The sequence below is a fragment of the Lepidochelys kempii genome, chromosome 16 (assembly GCF_965140285.1).
Source record: "Lepidochelys kempii isolate rLepKem1 chromosome 16, rLepKem1.hap1, whole genome shotgun sequence".
In the NCBI taxonomy this organism is placed as follows: Eukaryota; Metazoa; Chordata; order Testudines; family Cheloniidae; genus Lepidochelys; species Lepidochelys kempii.
The window spans coordinates 15,792,771-15,815,411 of record NC_136395.1 but is presented as its reverse complement, the minus strand read 5'-3'; the positions used below and the strand labels follow the sequence as shown (position 1 = coordinate 15,815,411).

The 22,641-nt window shown below is 54.2% G+C and overlaps 1 protein-coding gene across 2 annotated transcripts; it reads left to right on the top strand.

The window, feature by feature from the left end:
• The first annotated feature begins 228 nt into the window (after positions 1 to 228).
• Positions 229 to 22,368, top strand: SLC27A4 (solute carrier family 27 member 4). Of its 2 annotated transcripts, XM_073313764.2 has the most exons (14): positions 4,843 to 5,373; positions 6,001 to 6,100; positions 8,026 to 8,192; positions 8,932 to 9,326; positions 11,382 to 11,540; positions 12,168 to 12,237; positions 12,379 to 12,470; positions 13,127 to 13,236; positions 13,899 to 14,108; positions 14,563 to 14,689; positions 15,336 to 15,473; positions 16,147 to 16,311; positions 17,158 to 17,304; positions 18,295 to 22,368. In XM_073313764.2, the coding sequence occupies exons 3-14, from the start codon at positions 8,032 to 8,034 to the stop codon at positions 18,450 to 18,452; spliced, it is 1,932 nt and encodes a 643-aa protein (XP_073169865.1). In that variant the 5' UTR covers positions 4,843 to 5,373; positions 6,001 to 6,100; positions 8,026 to 8,031; the 3' UTR covers positions 18,453 to 22,368. The 2 variants fall into 2 exon arrangements, with proteins under 2 accessions (XP_073169864.1, XP_073169865.1); XM_073313763.2 differs by lacking the exons at positions 4,843 to 5,373; positions 6,001 to 6,100 and adding an exon at positions 229 to 498.
• Positions 22,369 to 22,641: the final 273 nt, after the last annotated feature.

Below are 22,641 nucleotides of genomic sequence, written 5' to 3'. Positions count from 1 at the left end.
TACAATTCACTCAGATCTGCCCCGGGGGGAGGGGGGGCATGTGTGATGGCGCGGGGAGGAGAACAATGCCCGGGAAGTAGGAAGAGGGGGAGTGACGCGCCCTCTGCTTTCGGCAGGAGACCACGTGTAGGAGGTGGACAAAAGAACTACAGCTCCCAGCATGCCGCGCGGCTCCCACAGGCCCCGCCCCCTCCCCTCCCGCCCGGCTGATCCCCGCCCGCATTGCTGCAGCGGCGGCAGGTTGCTCTGGGTAGGGGCAGCGGCAGCGGCGCCGGGGGGAGCAGCAGCAGGAAGCCGCCCGCCGCCCGGCTCTCAGCTCGGCCCCTGCCGCCGCCATGCGGGAGGCGCAGCCCGCTGCGCGCCTCTGAGAGCCGGGCGCCGAGCCCGCGGGGCGATGCGCAGCTGACAGGCGCCGCCGCCGCCGCACCAGCCGCGCGGGGTCCGCTGCGGGACGGTCCCGCCCGAGGCGGGGCGCGGAGAGGCCTGTGGGGCCAAGGGGTAAGTGTGGGGTGTTGGGGGGGGGGAGCCGTGGGTCAGGCGCCCCCCCCTGCAGCGGCCGCGCCTCATCCCAGTGGGTCCCCCCGGGCTGGCTCGTCCCCGGCCTGGGGCGTGGGAAGCCCTCGCCGCCGGTGTGGGGCGAGAGGGAGGGAGGCTTGTTCCGGCTACGGTGACCTTTTCCTCCCCTTGCTGGCGGGGCGGGGTGGGGTGGGGTGTGTCCGCCGGCTGGGCCAGGTACAGCGATCCCCTGCCCGGCCCCAGGTGGGCTGCTGTTGGCTGGGAAACCCACGGCTGTCCTCCTGTGGGTCTGTCTTTCTCTGGGGAGAGGCTGCTGGGAAGGGCGCGGGGTGAGCCATTGTTTGCTGGGGGCGGGGCGATCACCCCCAGAAAAGGGGGTTCAGGCTCCCTGCCATGACTGAGCAGGATTGGCTTATGGGTGGGGACTGGGAAATCGCTGTCACCTCTCTTTGGCTACACGACTGTGGTCCCCCTCTTGCTTTTAGCCCACAGTGTCAATAGTTGAAAAAGAGAGACACTGGCTTTCCTTCCCTCTCAAGTGGCAGACTTGCCCTTGGCTAGAAGATCAGCCTGCTGCAATGACTGTTTAGACCCGAGTCAGGTGGCGGTGTGAGGGTTCCTAATGTGACAGCCCAGCAAACTGTGGAGCTCTCGTTTCCTTGCGGTGAGCCCTGCGTGTGTATCCCAGCTGGGTCCCCTTTCTGAAAGAAACTAGGGGGAGGTGCAGGGTTGGGTGGCAAACCCTGTTTGGAGTCTCCGAACAGTGCAGTGACCAAAAAGGGGACAAAAGCCTGGGTCGTGCATTGTGTTCTTAGTTCAACCTCTGTGTCGCCTAAACACAAGAGATGCTTTCTTGGTAGTATGAAAAGAGGCCTGGTGTATACTGGTGGTGTTAACAGAGCACCCAAAAGTGTGCCGGGCTCTCTGTGATCCAATTGGAGAGGCAAGCTCTTTGCCTGGAAGCATCTACAATTAGTTGCAAAAAAAAATCTCTCTTGAGCTTTGTGATTGTTGTAGCTCTCTGATGCTTATGGGTCACATCCTGTCCCTATCTGGTAGGCCATGAAGGGCTTCCTTGTACACTGCCACTGATTTCCACTCCCTCCCACTTAAGTTCTTCATATCAGACAAGAGTGAATCGCTGACCCTCTGCATCTTTCTTTAACATAGTGCATCTGCTGGTTAAGGTCAGTCATCTCTTTTTATGACTCTGCTAGTGACCCTTGCCCTTGGTTGGGCAAAGTAAGAGATTTGATTGATACCATTATCTCAAAGGAGATTAAACAATGTAGGTAAAAACAGGAGGCTCAACTGAGAGCTGGTAACACATCTGGAAAGAGAAAAGGAGTATTTGTGGCACCTTAGAGACTAACAAATTTATTTGAGCATAAGCTTTCGTGAGCTATGAAGTGAGCTGTAGCTCACGGAAGCTTATGCTCAAATAAATTTGTTAGTCTCTAAGGTGTCACAAGTACTCCTTTTCTTTTTGCGAATACAGACTAACATGGCTGCTACTCTGAAACATATCTGGAAACGGGCCCCTTTAATTAATGTAGATTCAGTAGAGAGAGCCGTCCAAATACACTGGCCACACCAGCATTCGTTGCAGTCTCTGGAGTTGCCCCTGTTGACATCAGTGCTGAGTCTTGCCCAAACTTTCTCCAGTTCTCTGAAGCTTGCAGGTGGAGGGTTTGTGTGTTCCTGGGCCTTGCTCAGCCTGCTTTGGAGGATAATGTCTGTCTCATAGGGAGTAGTGGGACTGTGAGGGTTTATTGGACCTGGAAAGAACTTGGAGATCCTCAGTTGAAAGGGTCTCTGCACGTGTATATTAGACTACAAGAAAGGGACCGAGAGCCTTTTTCCATTGGACCATATGAACTGGAATCATAAGCTCGGTGAATGTTAAATCTCAACAAATGAGGGTCAATCCATCCTCATCATCGTATCCACTCATTATACTCCACACCTGAACATAGCCATCATATGAATAACATACCCTCATATCTCAATGTTTGTATTTTGACCCATTAACCTTTTACCCCCAATCAGGGATATTGCAGATTATTTATTCCTTACACTATCTGATCTTAAACTGAATTTCGCACGCCTTGATAATCTGTACTTCTACGCTTAAACTCTGTACGGTTCACTTTTTTTTTAAACATCATCCTAATAAAATTTATTTGTGAGCCTGTTGCTCCTGTTGGAGGGTTTAATAGGACCCATGATACCTGCTGTAGGTGTAGGAGAGAAAGCAGGAGGGAATGCTGGAGGAGATGGAATGAAATATGGGCATTGGGTGGAATCATGCAGAGCTACGGAAATGAAGAGAAGTAGTAAAATGCAGTAAAAGAATGGAAGTCAGTGGAGAGGTTAAAGAATGGGGAAGATCTGGCCAGAGCAGTAGGCTTAGCAGCTGTACTTTAGCTGATGCGGTGGGGAAAAGGCATGGCATAGGAAGTACTTGCAACTGAAATTCCCTGAGGATGGGCTGTCCTCTGGGTAGAGAGGAAGGGATGGATTTTTGGAGCTATTGCAAAGAAAGAGGCAGCAGGATTTGATGAGGGTTTAGGTGCCAGGAGAGGAGGAAAAAGAGAAACCAGAACAAGCCGGCACTGATGCAAGCTGGAGTGATGGGAAGAGTGCTGGCATGGCTGATGCTGATGGGATAAGGGCAGAGAAGGACGGTGCAACAGGATGTGTGGAGTCAGCTGTTGACTCAGTACTGTCACTCAGATCCCCACCGGTATACATTACTTGGGACCTGATTGAAAGACAGGTAGTTGGCAGGCCAATGGAAGTAACCCCAGCAGCTGGGACTATATACAGACAGGAAGGATGTGCCAGGGAAGAGAGTAGGGAACTTGAAGGCAGGTGAGTGGGCTGTACTTGTCCTCAGAAGCAGGTGCTGGCTACTCATCGTAAATAGCATGTAAATAACACTCCAGGAGTAAGCTTGCTGACGGGCTATAATCAAGCCTGGTGGTGGTTCAGAATACCTGAAGTGGTGGTGGTCTGTTACTGAGACTGGAAAAAACTTTCAGGGGACCACTGTGTGACAGAAGAGTTTGGAAGGGAAAGATTGGTACAACCATGGATGAGAACTATGAGGTGGGCTGGGTTGTGGGCTCTCCTAGAAACCTGGCCACACCATCGCAGACAGTTGGATCGTGCCACTTCTGGCTGGGTGCTGAAATGAAGTCCAGCAGGATACAAGATCGTGCTCAAATCTCCTTTGACGTTGGAACATTGTTTCTGTGCTAGGCAAGACAGCCCATGAAAGGTACAGAAGCTGGAGTCACTCCAGAATAGTGAGGTTTCACTGACACACATGTGCATCGCTGGGGAAGGGAGGAGCTGTTTGCATCACCTCCTTACCCTGGAGGGCAGGTCCTCCAGGGATGTCCTATGTTGAATCCAGGCACCCCACAGCCATCCTAGGTGTGTCTCCACCCTAATCAGCTCTGCTCACTTTTGGGGCATTGGTGACTGCCTGGTTGTCCCTCCAAAAGGAGGCAGTTGCAGGCTCTCACCTGATGATGGGGGATAGGTCTCTCATGGGGCGCTGCAGCTAAATAAGTATTCATAAAAGCAAGCTAGCAGGAAAGAGTTGGAATCTGCTTGGCGAAGTACCCTCCTCTTCTGGCTGCTTGCCTCATTTGGCTCCTGGGCTGATATTTCACTGGCTCTCCAGTATCCATGGTCTCATCTGCACTAGGAAAACTAGGAGCAGTAAATCGCCATCACAGAACTGCCCCCTGCAGCGAGTGAGTTACGGGCCCTAATTTTCCTTGTGCCGGTGCAGCCAGACAAGCCTTGAATTCCAAATGTAAAAATCAAGCGGGAGATAAACCTGGTTTGAGCAAAGCCTCCCAGGCCCCCGCTTTATGTCAGGAAGGAGCAGAAATGGGCACAAGCCCAACATCAAAGCCTGTCTTCTTGGGAGCAGCTCCTGCACCTTGATGTTTGTGAAATTGCTGGGATGCCCTGGGGAGGTTCCAGGGGGTGGGACTCAGGGTTTTTCTGCTCCTGGCTGAGTGCTGCTTGCAATCCCAGCACTTCTGTATCTAATGATCTGACTCTTCCTTCTGCAGGCATATGGAGTGACTTGGTTAAGTGTGTGTCCAGCTCCGTCTCCCCTGTGAATGCTTGGGAGTGCTTGGCACACAGCCCGCTTGGGGGTGGAACGCCAAATGCCTCAGAAAACATGTGGAACTGGCTGGAGAGGGAAAGACAGACTTGGCACTTTGAACAGGGTGCCCATATCAGCATTGTGATCTGCATTAAATGCTGGTGTTTGTGAGTCTGATACCCATGGAAAGAGGCTAACTGTTGCTCAGGAAAAGGCCCCAATCAAATCTACATGGTCAGACCCCTGTGTGGACTTCCTCTGAAGTCAATAGGGCCCCTTGTGCGTACAGGACTTTGCCCACAGATGGAGCAGCTTGCAGGAGTGGGGCTTAGATGGGCTGCAATGAATAATGCTTCCCCCTTCCCCCCCCCGACGGATAAGCACCCCCCATCTCTTCAAATGTGTTTGTACAGCACCAAGCGTGATAGGGCCCTGACCCTGACTGGGACCTCTCAGAACTTCTGTAATACAAATATCCACCTACCTTATTATCTTAGCTATCTGTTATGCTCCCCATTATACCCATTTTACAGATCAGGGAACAAAAGGGAGGTTCAGTGGAAGAACCAGGAACAGAGCCCTGCTCTGCTTCCCCAGCCCTTGCCCCGACAGAACCACTGAATCACAACACAATGTGCCAAACAAAGAGCAGGTCCCTGCCCAGGTGAAAGGCACGAGAGGACGGGATATGCTGGAGAGGTCATGGGAGTTTCAGGAGGAAGAGGGTAAGGAGAGAGCTTGATGGATGTTAATATGGAGCAGGCAGGGCTGGAAGTTTGGGAGAGTCTGGAATCCTTGAACTGGGGGAGGGATTGCACACAACATTCCCAGGAAATCTGGGTCCATGATCATGTACGGGTGTTATAGGAATGCCTAGGGGATCCAGTCAGCAACCAGGGCCACCCTGTGCAGCATCATTTTATTGGCTCCTCAGATGTGCATCAGGGCATACATCCCCTGGGTTAGGTTCCTGCATTAACAGCCTGTCTGCAATAAGCAGGATATTCTCTGCGGCCCTCAGCACTGCAGTAGCTAACCTCGGTGGACAGGGAGAAGTATGTGATGCCAAAGAGATGGTTCCTTCAGTGAGCTCAAAAGCAGCCACGCTCCCATGTTTGTCTGGGGAGAGTGAATCCCAGGGGATGACTGCACAGAGCATCCTATCTCCCCCCAGACTTCATCCTGGGACCAGAGAACTGAAAGGTTCCTGGCCAGAGCTTGTAATTGTGAGGGGATCCCCTGCTGCCCCGATCGCTGTGGGACCAAGGAGTTTGCCAGTCCAGGGATGTTAAATCGGTTTGCAAGAATGAATAGGAAGTGTGTTAATTTCCTTCCCTTTCACCCTGTTTCAGGAAGGACCAGCCTTATCTGTGGGGCCTTGAGCTCCCAGCGTGGGAGATTAGCCTGTGGTTGCCTTTCCCGCTTGAGGCGCATGGAAGGATTCCTGCATAGGTTGCTGCCCTTCTGCGCCACTGTCAGCGAACGTGTCAGCCCACATCCCCATCTGGTCTGGCTGCCGGCGTGGGGGTGGGAAGGTGGAAATGCAGGCGGAAAGTCACAGCTGACCTGCGAGTCTGTATGGGGGGAGTGTCTAGCAGTGTGTGCTTGAGGCTGATCACTGGCATTGCCCTGTGCCCCTTGGAAGGAAGGCATGAATGCTATGCTTACACAGCCCCCCCAGCCCTGGTCCCTGCTCTGCTGCCCCCCTGTGGCGTGCATCTGGTACACAGGTCTGATCTGTTCCAGGAGCCCATCTGTGACCATTCTAGATCAGCTCTGGCTGCACCTCGGTAGGCTCAGCAAGGAAGTGGCATGATCATATGACAGTGTTTCTCCAGCTTTTGTATTGGTGACCCCTTTTCACACAGCCAACCTTTGAGTGCGACCCCCAACTTATCCATTAAAAACACTTTTTTTGTATTTAACACTAATATAAATGCTGGAGGCAAAGCGGGGTTTGGGGATGGAGGCTGACAGCTCGCGACCCCCCCATATAATAACCTTGTGGTCACAACCCCCAGTTTGAGAACCCCTGTCATACGAGAACCTGCAAAGCCTTATAGAGCTCAAAGGACTTAGGTCCTCTTTTCTGGCCTAGTTCCTGTTTATGTGCATGTGTGGGTTGTTATTTTTTAAGTCCTGTCAAAGGAGCATGTAAAGCTGAAATGCTTAGTTGGCCATGTGGTCTAGCACTTCGAGCCAGAGCGTAGGGTGCTGGAAGAGCTAGCCCCATTGAGCCACCAACTTGCCAGGGCACAGCCAGAGAGTCGAATCCGCTTTGGTCATGGCAGAATTGGAGTAAAATGAAAGGAGGCGCCTCAGTATAAATTGGAGGGTGAAGCGGCTCTTTTCTGGGTCTGTAGGTCTGAGACATCATCCTTGTCACTGATGCATTGCTTTCCAGCCACTATCTGACAGCTACACAATGGTCCCTTGTGTATTATCCCCATTTTACACATGGGGAAACTGAGGCAAGGAGGTGGCATAACTTGTCCAAGGCAACAGAGAGAGTCTGTGTCAGAACTGGGAGTAGACCTCTCTTTCTCAGTCTCATGCTCCAGCTACTGGCACACGCCTCTCTGCTATCTCAGTATCTGTCAGATTATGTCCCTATGTTCAGCTCCCCAAATGTGAAGGGCCATATCTCATGCAGGTGTAAATCAGCATAGTTCCACTGGCTTGACTGCAGGGTGTCTCTGTAACATGAATGGAGCTACATCGATTTACACCAATGGGGGGTTTGGCCCACTGGGTTTAACGTACAGTGCTGTGGAACAGAAATCTGCCTGACTCGTTCCCTGGTTCTTATCCTGCCATTTTACCTTCTCCGAGTTCCACCATGTGTCCCATTCTTCCCCCAGGAATTTCATTACGATTCTAGTTCATGCGTGTTGTAGTTTCCTGAAGTTATGGTCTCAGTCCCGGGAGACACCTTCTTGTGATCAACCTGTTTTGAGCAGGGTTAGACACTATTGGTTCTTATCAAACCAGCAGATGGAGCCTCATCTACACCACCCTGGTGAGCTGTGCTCAGGGGTACACGGCTAAGTAGAGGCCCAGCCAGAGGCCATGACACACACTGGCAGTTGTAGTTTCAGACAGTGCCTATTGGTAGCATCCACTGCTACCAGTCAGTTTTTACAGGGAAGCCCAACGGGGTGCCGTGCAGGGCTTCAATCCTGCTTGCCTTACTGTTATGCATGGCCTGCTAAGGGGAGCAGGATTTAGCCCATGTTGCCATCCCCATTCCCACCTTGACACCTCCCAAGGCAGGGAAATTTCAGTTTCTTTGTCACTCCTACTTCAGGTTGGTGTCTGCCTTGGGAAGGGTCAAAGTTAAAACCAGCAACTGATCTCCACTCTCTCTCCCTCCACAGGTCAAGATGTTGCGGCTGGCTTCCCTCACCGCGCTCTTTGTGCTCTTCAGGCTGCTCCTGAAGCTCTCCTGGGTTCAGGTGATCCCTGCCCTCTTCATATTCTACTTGGGCTCCGGGGGATGGAAATTCCTGCGCATCGTCTTCAAGACAATAAGGAGGGACTTCACGTAAGTGTCCTAACTGGAAACCTCCCTCTCTCTGTCCCGTTTGCATTAAGGTGACCCCCAGCTTGGAACCGGGTTGGGGGAGCTGGGGCAGCCAAGGTGGGGAAAGCCTCCTGCTGTGGCTGGGGCAATGCAGGGATGAGAGTGGAGAGCTCTGAATACCAGCATCTTGCCTACACTTCAGCCCCCTGCTGAGGTTACGCAGACAGCTCAGTGAGGAATGCAGTCCCTGCCAGGCGAGGGCAGGGGGAATTGCTCTTGGGACCTGAGATCTTCCTGAAATCTCTGGCCAGGTCTCTCTGAGATATAATGGCAGCGGAGATCCCGAGGCTGGCGACTGTCTCTGACCTCGGACTTCCCTCAGTCCCTAAAAACACTGATTTGGCAGTCATGTGTCTGCACCGTGGACCTGGGGGCGTGGCTTGGAGGGAACAGGTGCCCCTTGGCCTGTTGCACAATATCTGCTGCCCTGAGGTGGCAGGGCAGTTCCTTTAGCTCATTTGGGGGTTGGGGAGGAGCATTTGTAATCCACTTTGAGGGGAAAGGGCTGGGTTCTAACCCCTTCCCTGCTTCTTGGGTGTAATCCATTTCTGGTTGTAAAGGGTCTCTCTGGAAAGCTCCACACGCAGATCCCCTGCTTCCCCTGAGCAATGGGAGGGAGACCCACAGTCTAGGCTGGATCTGGTTACATGGGCTCCATGTGGATCAGTGCAGAGAATCTTCTGTCCGGTTTGGTTGACAGCACTGGGCTAGTCTTGCTGAGGGTGAAGTGGCAGGTGTGGCGGCACTTGAGGGGGAAGAACACCATCCCCAAGATCTTTCAGGAGACAGTCCGCAAGCATCCGGAGAAGACAGCGCTGATCTTCCAGGGAACGGGTGAGAGCTGGACCTTCCGCCAGCTGGATGAGTACTCCAGCCAGGTGGCCAACTACCTGTATGAGCAGGGCTTCCGCTCCGGCGACGTGGTGGCCTTGTTCATGGAGTCCTGCAACCAGTACGTGGGCCTCTGGCTGGGGATGGCCAAGATTGGGGTGGAGGCGGCGCTCGTGAACTCCCACTTGCGTATGGAGGCCCTGCTGCACTGCATCAACATCTCCAACTCCAAGGCCGTGGTGTTCGGGGCCGAGATGATGGAAGGTGAGAGGAGTCAGTCGGTTGTGTCCCCAGGCACGTGCCTGCAAAGTAGTTGGGTCTCCCAGCATTGGGCTCCTTCTTTCCCCCCCCCCCCCCCCGCATCTTTGCTGGCTAGTCTGGCTTGATGGTAAGAGTAGCCATGGGTGGGTCCCTGAACTGTTGTAGGGGGGGTGAGTGGGGTGATTCCAGGAGGGCTGCTGACATGAGACTCTCTGGCTTTGTTGCTGGAGGTTGAGACAGAGCTGGCCCTTGAGGACCATGCATAAGAGGTGGGGCTTCAAGAGGCTGTGTGGGGGGTGGGTGTCACCAGGGGCCACCCAGTGAGGTAGGTAGGGAGTCCAGAATTGTAATGGGACACTGCTGTGAAATCTGCTAAGCCAGGGTCTCTAATGCCAGGGTATCAGTTGGGGGCAGTTTGTGGCCATGAGAACAGGCACCTTTCTGGCAGCCCCCCAATCTGCTGTGGCTATGGCTGGGGTTTTGCACCAGATGGTAACACCTTTGTGATGACCCCATAGGATTGGGGAAACTCCTGCCAAGATCCGAGCTGTGTAAATGGCCAGGAAGGAGAGTCATTGTCTAGAATGAGCCAAAGGGCTAGAATAGAACAACTAAGGCAGGTGGGAAAACTTAGCCTGACTATCAGGAGCTGGGGGACCACTGTCAGGTTGTGGAGCAGTCTCCAGAGGGATGCTCCCGCCATGGGGATATTTAAAACAAACCTCAGAAAATACAGTAGTTGGTTCAGGAGAAGGGTCGCTGTCGCTTCAGGCTGCTGGTTCAAATCCAGTCCTGGTCAATAGTTACTGAGGGCTGTGTTCACCTCTATAATGAAGTTATGCCAGTGTAAAGCAGGCCCTGAGAGCTGTTTGGCCACCTTGTGAAATGGGTTGGCCGGGTCTCAGCCCTGTCCCCAATGGACAAGTGTCACCTAAACCATCACCGCAGCTGGTCCTTATTGGTTGTCCCTTAGAGGGACCCAATACCAAATAGGCAATAGAGACTGACTTCTCTTGTCCTGACAGTTGGTCCCTCTGGCATAGGGATGAGGCACATTGGCAGGGCGGTGTGGAGGAAGCTTGCCCTTGTGGATAAACAGAGGTCCACGACTTCTGCTGAGTTCCTCTTGTGAACGTTTCCCTGTCGTATGATGGCTTCACCATCACAGCTCTGGTGTTTGGTCACACGAGTGAGTCAAATCAGGGGACCAGATGAAGGCAAGCTCCCGTTATGGGGATAGCTGTGGCTGCTGGGTGACCTCCCCCATCACATGTCGGTGCAGTCTCTCTCTCCTCCCGGGGCAGGACTTTACATTTGTTAGGAGTGATTTTCCCCGATCACCTGTGGCCCCCATGCCCAGATCTCTTCAGGTCACTCTGCAGTTCGGCCCCATCTTCTTGTGCCTTTGCCAGGGCGCTGGAACAATTTTAAGGCGGGGGTGCTGAAAGCCACTGCTCAGAACTGTAAAGCCTGTGTATGAGGGAAGCCAGCATTCGTCTACTGTTGCTCCAAGCCAGGGGGTGTTCCCACACCCCCAACGTCACTAGTTCCAGCACTCCTGGCCTTTGTCCACTAACGCCCGGTCCAGTGTTGTCCGCAGACCTCATCAGTGTTGAATTCACATCTGAGAGGCACCTGGCTGGGGGCAGAGAAGGGAATGGGAGTTTCTGATTTTCTTTTTTTTAATCGAACCTAAAATGGCCCTGGGCTGTGGCCAGCAAGGACTGTCCAGGCTTGGAGGCTGACAGGGGCCTTCCTGTTGTGCTGGCTGCAGTTTCATGGACGGCCTGAAAGTGCTCTGAAGAGTCCAAGTGTCGCTGCTCTAGGCCCTAGCCTGCAGCCACCTGGGTGAAGCAAGTTCCTGAGCCAGTTGCCCTCTTAGGCTGGGGCGAAGGCGGGCTGGGGCAGGCTACAGGCATAACATCAGCTTGGACAAGCATGGGGTGGGGAGGCTTAGCTTTGTAAACCTTGCCACCCCTCTTTCCGTGTTGCTGGATCTCAATGTCTCGTAGGCGTCTTTTCTCAGAGCTCCTGTTTCGTGCTCTCCTTCCCTTCCAGCCATGCAGGAGGTACAGCCCTCCCTGGGGAAATCTGTTCGTCTCTTCTGCTCCGGAGACTGGAATCCAGAATCCGCACCCCCAGGCACAGAACACCTGGACCCCCTCCTGGAGATGGCTCCTCGGCACCTGCCAAGCCCCCCAAAGAAGGGTTTCCTAGGTATGTCCCTTGTGACGAGGTGTGGAGGGGGAGTGTGGGTTATTGTGCCTCTGGCAAATGAAGGGAGGGACTTTGTGCTGTTCCCATGTGTCCTCCAGCAATGGATAATCCCGGGGTGCTAACAGCTCATCTGCTGCCACGTCACCTGAGGTGAAACAAATCCAGCCACGTCCATGTAAGCAGCAGAGAGATGGAGCGAGTGTAACTCCCCAGTCTGCTGACGTGTGACTCTTCTGCACCAAGCTCTGGGAAGCTGTTGCTTTACGCTGGCCTGCTGTTGTGCAAGCCAGGCTCGGAGACTGATGCTGAGTGCTAGTCCACTGACCTCTCTGGAGGTCTCCCATCGGAGTATTTACCAGGTCCGAACCCGCTTCGCTTAGCGAAGAGCCCGGCTTGCGGTTGGTGCTGTACAAATGATGAGGCCGGCTTGGGCGAGCTGACTCGATGGCAGCCCGAGGTGGGGTGACCACAGCCAGCGCGGGGAGCGCATGCATATTCAGGAGCTTGGCTTGATCCAGCACGCTGGCCCTTCTGGCTCCTCGGGAAAGAGGGTGTGAGGCCACTGGGGGTCGTGAGATGCTGCTGTGATACTGAATCCTCTCTCTGCCTTCCCCACCTGCCCTCCAGATAAACTCTTCTACATCTACACCTCCGGCACGACGGGGATGCCCAAGGCAGCCATCGTGGTCAATTGCAGGTCAGGGGGGGCTGTGCAGGGGCAGGCCTGTGGTGGGTACGAGGGGAACGGGGGTGGGATCTGGACCCTGCTAGCAATGGAGGGCTCTGCTGGGCTGTTGCTCTGGTATGGCTACTGATGCACCCATTTCTCCTGCCCCAGGTACTACCGCATGGCATCCCTGGTGTATTACGGATTCTGCATGAGGCCAGATGATGTGATGTACGACTGCCTCCCTCTCTACCATGCGGCAGGTATCCGAGTGCTGTGTACACACTGAGCCCCTGCTCGCATGTCTCTCTGCCCAAGCCTCTGTAGCCTGTCTCCTTGCTCGTGATGTCATCAGACTCTCGGTCCAGGGGCTGCTGCAGTGACTGTCGTAACATAACCGCCAGCTCCTGTGTGCTGAGGAGGGGCTTGCCCATCTGTCCCCACTGGATCAGTGTGAAGGACTGGGGTCTTCACAAGGTCCGTGGTAGCCACCTAGCAGTACTGGGAGCCCAGGACAAGGCAGCTAGTTGTTAGATCGGGAAACTGGTAGTACGGACCCCTGGAACCTGTTTCTGGCTTGTCACTGTGCCTCAGTTTCCCCATATATAAAATGGGGATAAAGGTGCTTAGAGACCTAAGTGAGGGTATAGAGGGGGCCCATTAGCACCACTCCTGATGGTGACTTTGGGAATTGGGCACCACGCACTAAGAACCTACCTGAGTCCCTCCAGCTCCATCCAACAGCCCTGGGATGGAGACACCTTCTGGTCCCTATTGGATCCTGGGCTGGATTCAAACCAGATGCCTCAAGGTGAAAGGCTCCATGTCCCCAAGCCAGCCTGCCCCATTTTTGGGATCAGCCACCCTCTCCCGAGAGGCGGGAGGTTAATGGTTTCCCCTGCGCTACCCTCTCACCCAGGTAACATTGTCGGGATTGGCCAGTGCCTCCTCCAGGGGATGACTGTGGTGATCCGCAAGAAGTTCTCAGCCTCTCACTTCTGGGACGACTGCGTGAAGTACAACTGTACGGTGAGGCAGTGGGGGCGTAAGGGCCTCACGGTGGGGGGTTGGCTGAGGAACCCTGAGAATCAGCAACTTGCTGAGAATCCTGGCAGTTGGCAGTGGGGCCCTTGGATGTCTTTAAACCGAGGCTTTGGCTGGCTGTTCCCTGGGGAGATGACTGTAACTGCAGCTGGGTCTGATGAGGGCAATAGCTTTCTCCCTAGTCATGGACCAGGCACCTGCTGTGCTAGGCGCTGTACAAACACAGAACAAAAGCTGGTCCCTGCTGCAAGGAGCTTACAATCCAAGTAGTTCCACGTCCTTTCCTTGCTCCTGCTCTTTATTGTATCGTGCTCCGGAGGGCAGTCAGGGTGTTGCCTCCTGCAAGCAAAACAGGGAATGCCAGACCGGTTATTCCAATTTACGAGGAGGCAGCCAGCTAGGTAGGAGGCACAGAATTGGCAAGCAGGACTCCTGGGTTCCATTCTGGCTCTGCTACTGACTCACTGGGTGACCTTGGGCAAGTCTCTTCCTCTGACTCTCCCTCCCCATCTGTATAACGGGGCTATTAACACCCACCTGGCTCCTGGGGGCTTTTCAGAGTTGATGCTGCTCAGATACTCTGCGGTCCCTGGGTGGAGGGTGCTGTGGAAGGGCACGGTGTGCCATGTCTCCCTTCCCCTCCGCAGATTGTCCAGTACATCGGGGAGATCTGCCGCTACCTCCTGAACCAGCCGTCCCAGGAGGTGGAGCGGCAGCACCGCGTGCGCATGGCACTTGGAAATGGGCTGCGGATGTCCATCTGGAAGGAATTCATCTCCCGCTTCGGGATCCCCCAAGTCGCTGAGTTCTACGGTGCCACTGAGTGCAACTGCAGCCTGGGCAACTTCGACAATAACGTACGGCCCTGTCTGTGTCCTTCTGCTGGCCGCTGCGGCATCTCCCCGCCCCCGGCTGCCGAGGGCGACTGTGATGTCTCGTGCAGACACGTGCCCTCGGTGCTCCTGGTGGGATGGTTCATGCGCTCCGTGCCCAGAGAGCTGGCAGAGCAGGCCATGGCAAGGGCCTAGGATGGGAGCAGACAGGGGAGGGAATGTCGGGAGACACCCCTTCTGATCCTGAGTAAGCATCCCTCCGCGGGGCAGGTGCAAGGCCCCTCCGCTGATGTTGGCAGGGAGCCCTGAGTGACCTTGGGAAGGTAGCAGATTGTATCTGGTCTCTGGGGTGGGGTAGCTCCCGCATGTCCTGGGCAATCACTGGGGCTGGCAGCTGGGGCAATAGGAGGGAAGCCAGGGTCGGGACAGAGAGACTTCCAGCTGCCATTGGGCTCTCTTTGCGTTCTCTCGATTCCAGGTTGGTTCCTGTGGCTTCAACAGCAGGATCTTGCCTGGGATTTACCCCGTCACCTTGGTGAGGGTGAACGAAGACACCATGGAGCTGATCCGTGGGCCGGATGGACTCTGCATCCCTTGTAAACCAGGTAAAGGGGGATGGGGCGATGCGGGGAGCAGCTTCTGTCTATTGCTACGTCCCTCTGTCCTATGTTGCATGAGGCCTGAACTAGAGCCCTGATTTGTGATTAGCTGTGCAGGAGTCTCCGTTCTGACAAGCATCCAGAAGCATCCTCTGCTGTGATTAGAAACCGTTCCCCCTTTTGGTGACTCTGTGCACCTCCGGGGCTCCGGTTCAGTAGTGACTGGACATGGTCACCAATGACAGCTGTTGGGTGTGAAGTGAGTGTGATAGTTCTCAGCCCAGTTCCCACATTGCTGCAATCACTACCACAGCTGGCACTCCCTGGCCATCCCGGGGGCAGTTTCAGCAGAGAGCTCAGGGACTGAACGGGCCACGGAGACAGGGAGGAGCTCAGTCAGAGGTTCCTGCGGGTCAGGGTTGAGCTAGGTTGGGAGGGCAGCCTGGGGGAAGTTTGCTGAGGTAAACTGGACACCGGTGCACTAAGAGATGTTTGCACAGTAGAGCCCCAGTGTTCTCCCTAAAGCGTCTCCTCCTCCCACGGAGACAGGAAGCGTGCACGCCATGCGGAGCCGGCGATCTCTGCGTACTCTTGTCTCTGAGACAGCAGAATGGCTGGGTCTGAGCATATCCCTCACCCTCTCTGCCCACAGGGGAGCCGGGACAGCTGGTAGGACGCATCATCCAGAGCAATCCTCTGCTGCACTTCGACGGGTACCTGAACCAGTCGGCCACCAGCAAGAAGATCGCCCATGACGTGTTCGCCAAGGGGGACTCGACGTATCTTACTGGTGAGGGCCCTTATCCCCTAGCTGCAGAGGGTGCGCTCTGAGAGCAGGGGGTTGACGCTGACAGGTGCACTTGGTTTCCAGGGTCCCCACGCTACCCCCAGCAAGGCCTTTGGTTAATCCTCTGCTTGCTGTCCCCATCCATACCTGGCAATCTCGCTCAATCACACTTACCCTTCCAGAGCCTCCCATCTGCCCTCTTTAACCACTTTGCAAACAGGAATTAAGACTCCCAAACGCACTCCCTGACCCAAGAACTGGGTCAGGATAGTTTATTCTTTTGAAGCCCTGAGGGAAAGTGATTTGTCCAAGGTCACCCAACGAATCCAGTGGCAGGTTCTTGGTATATTGTTAAGCCCAGGTTATTGCAGTAACTACTTGATCACGCTTCCTTCCACTGCTCCGCGTGGCCCAAGAGCTAGGACTCCTGGGTTCTAATCCCAGCTCTGCCCTTGACTCCTGGAGGGCAGGTCACTTCCCCTCTCTGTGGCCCCAGTCCCCAGCTGTTGAATGGAACTAACAATCATGATCTGCCTCAGGCTGGGGGATAGTGAGGCTGATGTTCATGAAGTGCTTGGAGAGCCCTGGATGGAGGGCAATCTAGAAGAGCAGAGTGTTATGGTGACTCCCACCCTGGGAGCCTGTAGGCTCCTCTGACTTCCTCTGGCTCCCACAGGAGATGTGCTGATGATGGACGAATACGGCTACATGTACTTCCGGGACCGCACTGGGGATACCTTCCGTTGGAAGGGCGAGAACGTCTCCACGACGGAGGTGGAGGGGACTCTGAGCCGCATCCTCCACATGACAGACGTTGTCGTCTACGGGGTGGAGGTGCCAGGTAACCAGGGCTGAGGAGAGCATCTCTCTGCTTTCTTTGTCCTAAGTTTGGGAGTGAGGGCCCTTTGGCACTCGCTGCCTGGGCCCTGGTCTCCATCCTGTGAGTCTCATTGTTTATCCCGCTGCATGGAAGAGGGAGGAGGAAAGGTCAGTATTGGGGTGCAGAACCTCCCATCCCTCGGCTGTGGGTGCATGAAACACTTTAGATGAGAGTTTCCAGTCGATCTGGTTTGCCTTTGTGTAAATGACAACACAAGGTGCAGGGCAGAGCCAACCCCATTCTCGCTGATCTTGGGACTTATCTCGGCCAAAGGCAGCTCTAATAGCATGAGGTGGCCACTGGGTATCACTGGTATCTTGGTTTATAGGGCAACAGCGTCCAGCCAAAGCCATCCCCAGTGGTAGGGGAGCAGTGCAGAGAGAGTGGAGCTTTCCTGGATGTGTTCAAACCAGGGGCTGATGCTGGTGACGCTGGCAAGGGGGTCACTGTCGGGGGGTGAGGTGTATGTATGGGTGCTGAAGGATGGAGACTCTGTCACTGATGTATTATTTAAGGTGAGCCTTGGAGTTGTGCGTGTGTGTTGCCTCTGCCTCTTAAGCACGTTGCTAACGGCCTGGCATTCCAGAGCCCTCTGGATTATCTGTCTTGTGGTGAGCTTCTGTGGAGATCCCTTTGTATGTTGTGTCTAGTCTTAGGCATATTGCTGCAGGCCTGGCCAGCTCTGTCCAGGGCCAACTGGTGCACCGAGCTTGCTGAAGCTGCTCCCCAGCTGGGGGGCGGGAGGTATGTGAGTGATTGCACCAGCCCCCTCCTACTGTGTGCATCACCTTCTCTCCTATGTTCCAGGCATCGAGGGGAAGGCAGGGATGGCAGCCATTGCTGACCCCAAGAATTCCTGCAACCTGGAGAGCTTTGCCAATGAGCTGAAGAAGGCCCTGCCGTTGTACGCACGGCCCGTCTTCTTGCGAGTGCTGCCAGAAGTGCACAAGACAAGTGAGCCCGCCCTGCTGGGGGCACTTTCCTTTTGAATTGACAAAAAGCCAGGAGTGTTCTCCTGGCTTCCAGAAGGACCTGTCTGGAATAGGGGAAACTTGAAGTCAGGGTCCTATTCCTGACTGTCACTGATTCACTGTGTGACCTTAGGTGGGTCACTTCCCCATCCATGCCGCAGCTTCCCCCTCTGTAAAATGGGGGTGTACTGACCTACGGCAGGCGGGTCGGGGCGGCTTAATTCTCGGCATGCAAAGGGACTGGAAAGTCTGGCTCATTAGCAAGTCCATTTTTCTTTTTCGCTCCCTCCACATGCTCTGGGATGGTGCCTGGGCATTTGACACACGCGTACACTGGTGACCACACGCCTTGCAAAGCTGTGGGGTGCCAGGCCCTGGCTCTGGGATGTCCTGGCCCTGCTGGTTGACTGACGGTGTCTTTAAACACGGCTGTCAGTAGTGGCCCTCTAGCCCGAGCAGGGAAGATAGGGGGTGATGGCTGAGGACTGCACTGAGCTTTCCAAGGGGCCATGGTCTGCAGCGCACAGTGAGAGAACGGTGCTGCAGGAGAACGGTGTGGGTGGAACGCACGCTCTCTGTGTGGTGCTCTGTCCTCCTCCTAGGGGTGGCTGGGCCTCATAGCAGAGGGAGCTCAGTTAATAGAGACTCTCACTTTGAGATGGAGATGCCCTAAATTCAATCCCTGCTGCAAATGGCTCACCCAAAGGTGAGGCATAGCCCCAGAATCTGGCTAGCAAGGGTTTTGTCTGCTAGTCCCATGTCAGCCATGCTGTGGGCAGGATCCTACAAGGGGTGATGGGCTGAGTCCCTCCTTGTGGGTGTTCCTAGTGGCAGTGGAGGGTGGCAGGCTTGATTTCCAAAGAGGAGGCATCTGTTGAGGAGGTGGAATGGAGGCACAGGGAGCTACCATGATGTCCACAGGCCACCTTCCTTCCCCACCGCTGCCCCTAACCCCTTGCTGCTTCCATCCCAGGCACCTACAAGTTCCAGAAGATGGAGCTGCGCAGGGACGGATTTGACCCTGCTGTGGTGAAGGACAGGCTATACTTCCTGGACTCCAGGCAAGGCTGCTACCTCCCACTGGACATGGAGGCCTTCAGGAGGATCCAGTCAGGACAACAGAAGCTGTAATGGGCGAGGCTCTGCAAGTCGCCTCTTGGATCCCTTTGCTGTGTCAGGATGGGGCGGGCCTGGGGAAGGAAAGGGTTAAAGGATGATGTGAAGGGCACACGTGGGCTTTATTTAACAAGTTTTACAGACACAGATGAGTGTGTTGGGTGGGATGGGTTACGTACCAAAGTACAGAATCATTATGGCTTTATTTTCTACTTCATACAAGGGTGGCCCCCTGGGCTGTGAGCATGGGGTCTTCTATTCATCTATGGCCCGGGACATGGAACTTTTGCCAGGCCAAGATGGCAAAGATCAGGGGCATGGGAACTTCACCATGCCAAGATGGCAGAGATGGGGGGCGCCCACATTCCACAGGCCTCCATTTCCCTGCCTTTGTTTATTTCTCTCCTTTGCTGTCCTGCTCACACTGCAGAGCCCAAAAAGGGCTGATGGCAGTAGTGCGTCTCACAGACCCCCCCCCCCCAAGGGCGATGGGGTGCTGGCCCTCCCACAAAGCAGCTAAGCTGAGGTGAGCTTTGCACTCTGCACTGAACCAACCAACCAGCTGGCTGGGGACCATCATGCAAGGCAAAAAACATTGCCCTCTTTGTGGTTCACTGTTGAAGCATTGCAACTTTGTTGGGGTGGGGGCATGTTGTGGGGCTCAGAGGAGGGAAGGGCAAGTGTCTCTGCCATGCTTCATTCTTTCCAGGGGATGATTTTTCTATTTTCATGATCATACTTTTTTTGGTCTTAATTTATTGTATTTTTTTAACCTGCCCCAGGTTTGTGCACTGGGTGGTGGGGGCATCCTGTTGCTAGAATATCCTTCTTTCTCTTTTTTTCTCACGAGGACATCCCCCTTCATCTGGGCCTGATCCTTCTCTTCCAGAGGTTAGGGCACAAAGTCCACAGGCAATCTGTTCCCAGACCTACCTGTCCAGGAGCAGGAGGGGACTGGAGCTGTGACCTTGTGGAATTGCGCCTCCTTGGGGCTGCTTTCAGTTGGAGTTTATGCCCTGGGTGAGGGGTATGACGCTGCTGATCTGGTGTTATGCGCCTCACCGTTGTAAAGACCAGGCCATTAATTGCATGTCTTTTATTTTCTTGCTGAGGGGTTGAGCACCTGCAAACCTTGTTGGGGGCCAGTGCTTGCCATCTCAGAAAATCCATTTGTTCACGTTCAGAGTGTAGCATCCTTAGCCGCATTTGATTCTGTGTGATCCCATGGGGGGCTGGATGAGAGAGCAGGAAAGATCTATTCAGGGAAAAGCACGTAGTGTTTACACTGTAGCGGGATGAGTCCTGAGAACAGTGTCTCTGTATGTCCATCTGTCTGTCAGCACGGTAGGGTAGGCATCTGCTTTCTTTGGTCTGCTTGTGGAGGTCCAAGACCCTGCACCCTGAATCTGTTCTACCCTCATGGTTAAATCTGAGCATGAGTGATTTGGATTTTCCCAGATGCTGCTCTCTTGTTTGGTTGTCCGTGCTGTAGTGGGGGGTCTGGGTTGGAAACTGGCACACGGAAGCTATTTCATGTGACAGGAGGAGAATTTTCACATCCCTCCCCTTGTCAGAAATGTCCTTGGGAAGAGGGAGACGATTCTTACTTGGGGCTGGATGTGAAGAGACCAGCTGCCAAATGGGCATGTTTGCATTCATGACATGCAGGCTTGAGTGAAGGAACCTGAGTCTCGCGCGCATACTCCTGTGGCTGGCTCCCTAGTCATCCAGTGTGTTCCCTGGCCAAGCTAGAATTTGGGCTCCACTGCTCCAAAACCACAGGTCTCTGTGATGTGAGCTAAAGGAGATTCTCCATCAGTGGTAGTTGTATTATTAGGGCATATAGCTGTGGCCTCCAGCCAGCAGATATGGGGCAGTGGCAATACCCCACTGTAGCGTGAGGAGAGATGGGTTTGCAGACAGTGTAGGTGCCACAAGGAGGCCTAGTGGGGGTGACCCTGCTGCAGAAGAAGACGGGTGTTCGACAACATTCTGTGGTAGAATCCTAGGGTCGGTCTGTCTTCACTGTATAGCTAACCTGGGTGATTAGCACCTAGGTCTGGGCACTCAGATTAGCCTAGCTTGGGTGTGACAACAAAGCCCTGTCCCCATTAGTGTGTATGTTTCTGTGTTCCCGTGTGTGTGTGTGTTCTTTGTTCTGAGATGCCCTAGGATGTTGTTTTTTCCTCTCAATCAATTGTGGGAGAACGTCTGTCCTGCAGGGGGCACTGTGGGAAGGCCGTGGAGGGCTACCAGCACTGGAGTTGTTTTTGTTCTCTCTCCTTACTGTAAAGTCAGTGGGTTCCAGCTTGAGGTAAAGCAGAGCCTTGGTTCTCACCTCCCCTGTCCTCCCCCGTCCCCTCAGCTAGCCTGGGCTTAAAGCACCTGCAACAACAGGTTAGAGGGCTTTGTGTGTGCATGGTAAGAGGGCTTGGGCTAGAGCCTAAATTAACTGTGTGGACAAAGTAGTTTGTAACTTTCACATTAGTAAGTCCAGGAAAACGCCTGGGGGTGCCTAAGACTAGCTAATGTGGGGGGAAAAACCCTTTTTTCCTAGTGCAGTCAGGGCCCTTGAGTCAGCCCTCAGCATTTGCAGTGCATTGTTTTAAGGACAACAGCGGGTCGCTAACCAGTTCTGCAGTGCTCTCCAGGCTGGTGTAGCTGTAGTCCTAGCCAATGCAATGTGAGGGCTCTCCAGACCAAATGACTCTGATCTACAAACGGGATCAGCCGCAGAGCATGGGTGGGTGAGCGATCTCAGTCTGGTGGCTTTATTCTGTTTCACTATAATTCAAAGACCCCTCTCTTAGTGTGAGAGCTTTTGTTAAAATTATTCTGTAATTCAGCCCATCACCCTGAGAGTAAATGGTGCCTGAGATCAGTGGGGAAAAGGAGTGGCGGGAGACAGGCTCACAATCTGCACCCCCTCCCTATTGCCAGAGCTATCTCCATGTTTATCCCTCTGCCTGGGGGAGAAGAGCAAAGGCGGGGGGGACGGACTACTATCAAGCCCCATCCCTAGCAGCGCAGTGTAACCAAAGGGAGCCCTGCTGGCTCAGAATATCATGAATATCCCTTGGATGTTATGCTGAGGAGGACAATGTAAGTGGAGGGATAGAAGCTGTTGCTTTGCAGAGCTTTGAAAAGGGGCCCCATCCTCTGTGGCACTAGGCCCCGTCTGGCTGGGGAGGAGCTGACTGTGAAGATGAATGAAACAGCTGGTGGCAAGGGGCTTGGCAGCCGCCTGCCCAGGCTCCCTCCGCATGCGATGCCCCCACCCGTCAATGGGACTCTGACTTCAGCATAGCTTTGGGCAGGGCCACAGCCAGAAGACCAGCCTTCAGAGCACACTGTTGCCTAATAAAGGAGTACCCCCTGTGACCAGTTGTTATATGGGGGCAGGCTTGGGGATTGAACACACCCTGCTGGGAAGGAAACTCATAGTAGGTTGCCCTTCAGAGCAGAAGCCTTGCTGAGCCCATTACCATTTCTTTCAGGGGAGCAGTTCCCCACATATGCTGCCAGGTGTTTTTGTGTCCTCAGCACTGGGCTCCCTTTCTCCTCCGCTCTGCAACCCACCCCTTCCCCTGTCTCACCACACCGGAATGTTTCTCTGTAAGTGCATCTGGTTCCTCCCTCTCGCATGTCCCAACAAGTCTGTCCAGCAGCCAAACGTTTGTTTTCCCTGCAGTGATGAGATGTTGAAATACTGACACTCAGGAAGGAGCTGGGGAAGGGCAGTGTGGGACAGTGGTGGGAGGTGGCAACCCACAGGACCATCTCTACCATCAGCCTGGAGGAAGAGTGGGATGGGACTTCGCTTTCATGTCCTCCTCTGACCCTTGTCACACGACCCTCATCTGTTTCCACATGTCAAACCTAAGCCGAGTTCGTAAATCCTGATGTGAAATAAAATTGTGGGATCATTATGGCCACTAGTGGATTTCAAATTCTCTTGTGCTCTGACTGCAGTCCTAGAAACCTGAAATTGAAGTTCAAGTCTATGTTCGCAATCATTAAGATTTACCCTATCCACCTGCAAAAGGAGGAAGGAACTCCCAGCTATCCTCTGATTATATTAGAGCTGTTGCAGCCGACAGAAGGAAGGGTCTGATGGTTAGATTAGGGTTCTGGTAGTCGAGGGTCATAGCTTCTAGGCGTAGCTCTGCTGATAATTCAGTGAGCGACCTTGGGCAAGTCCCCG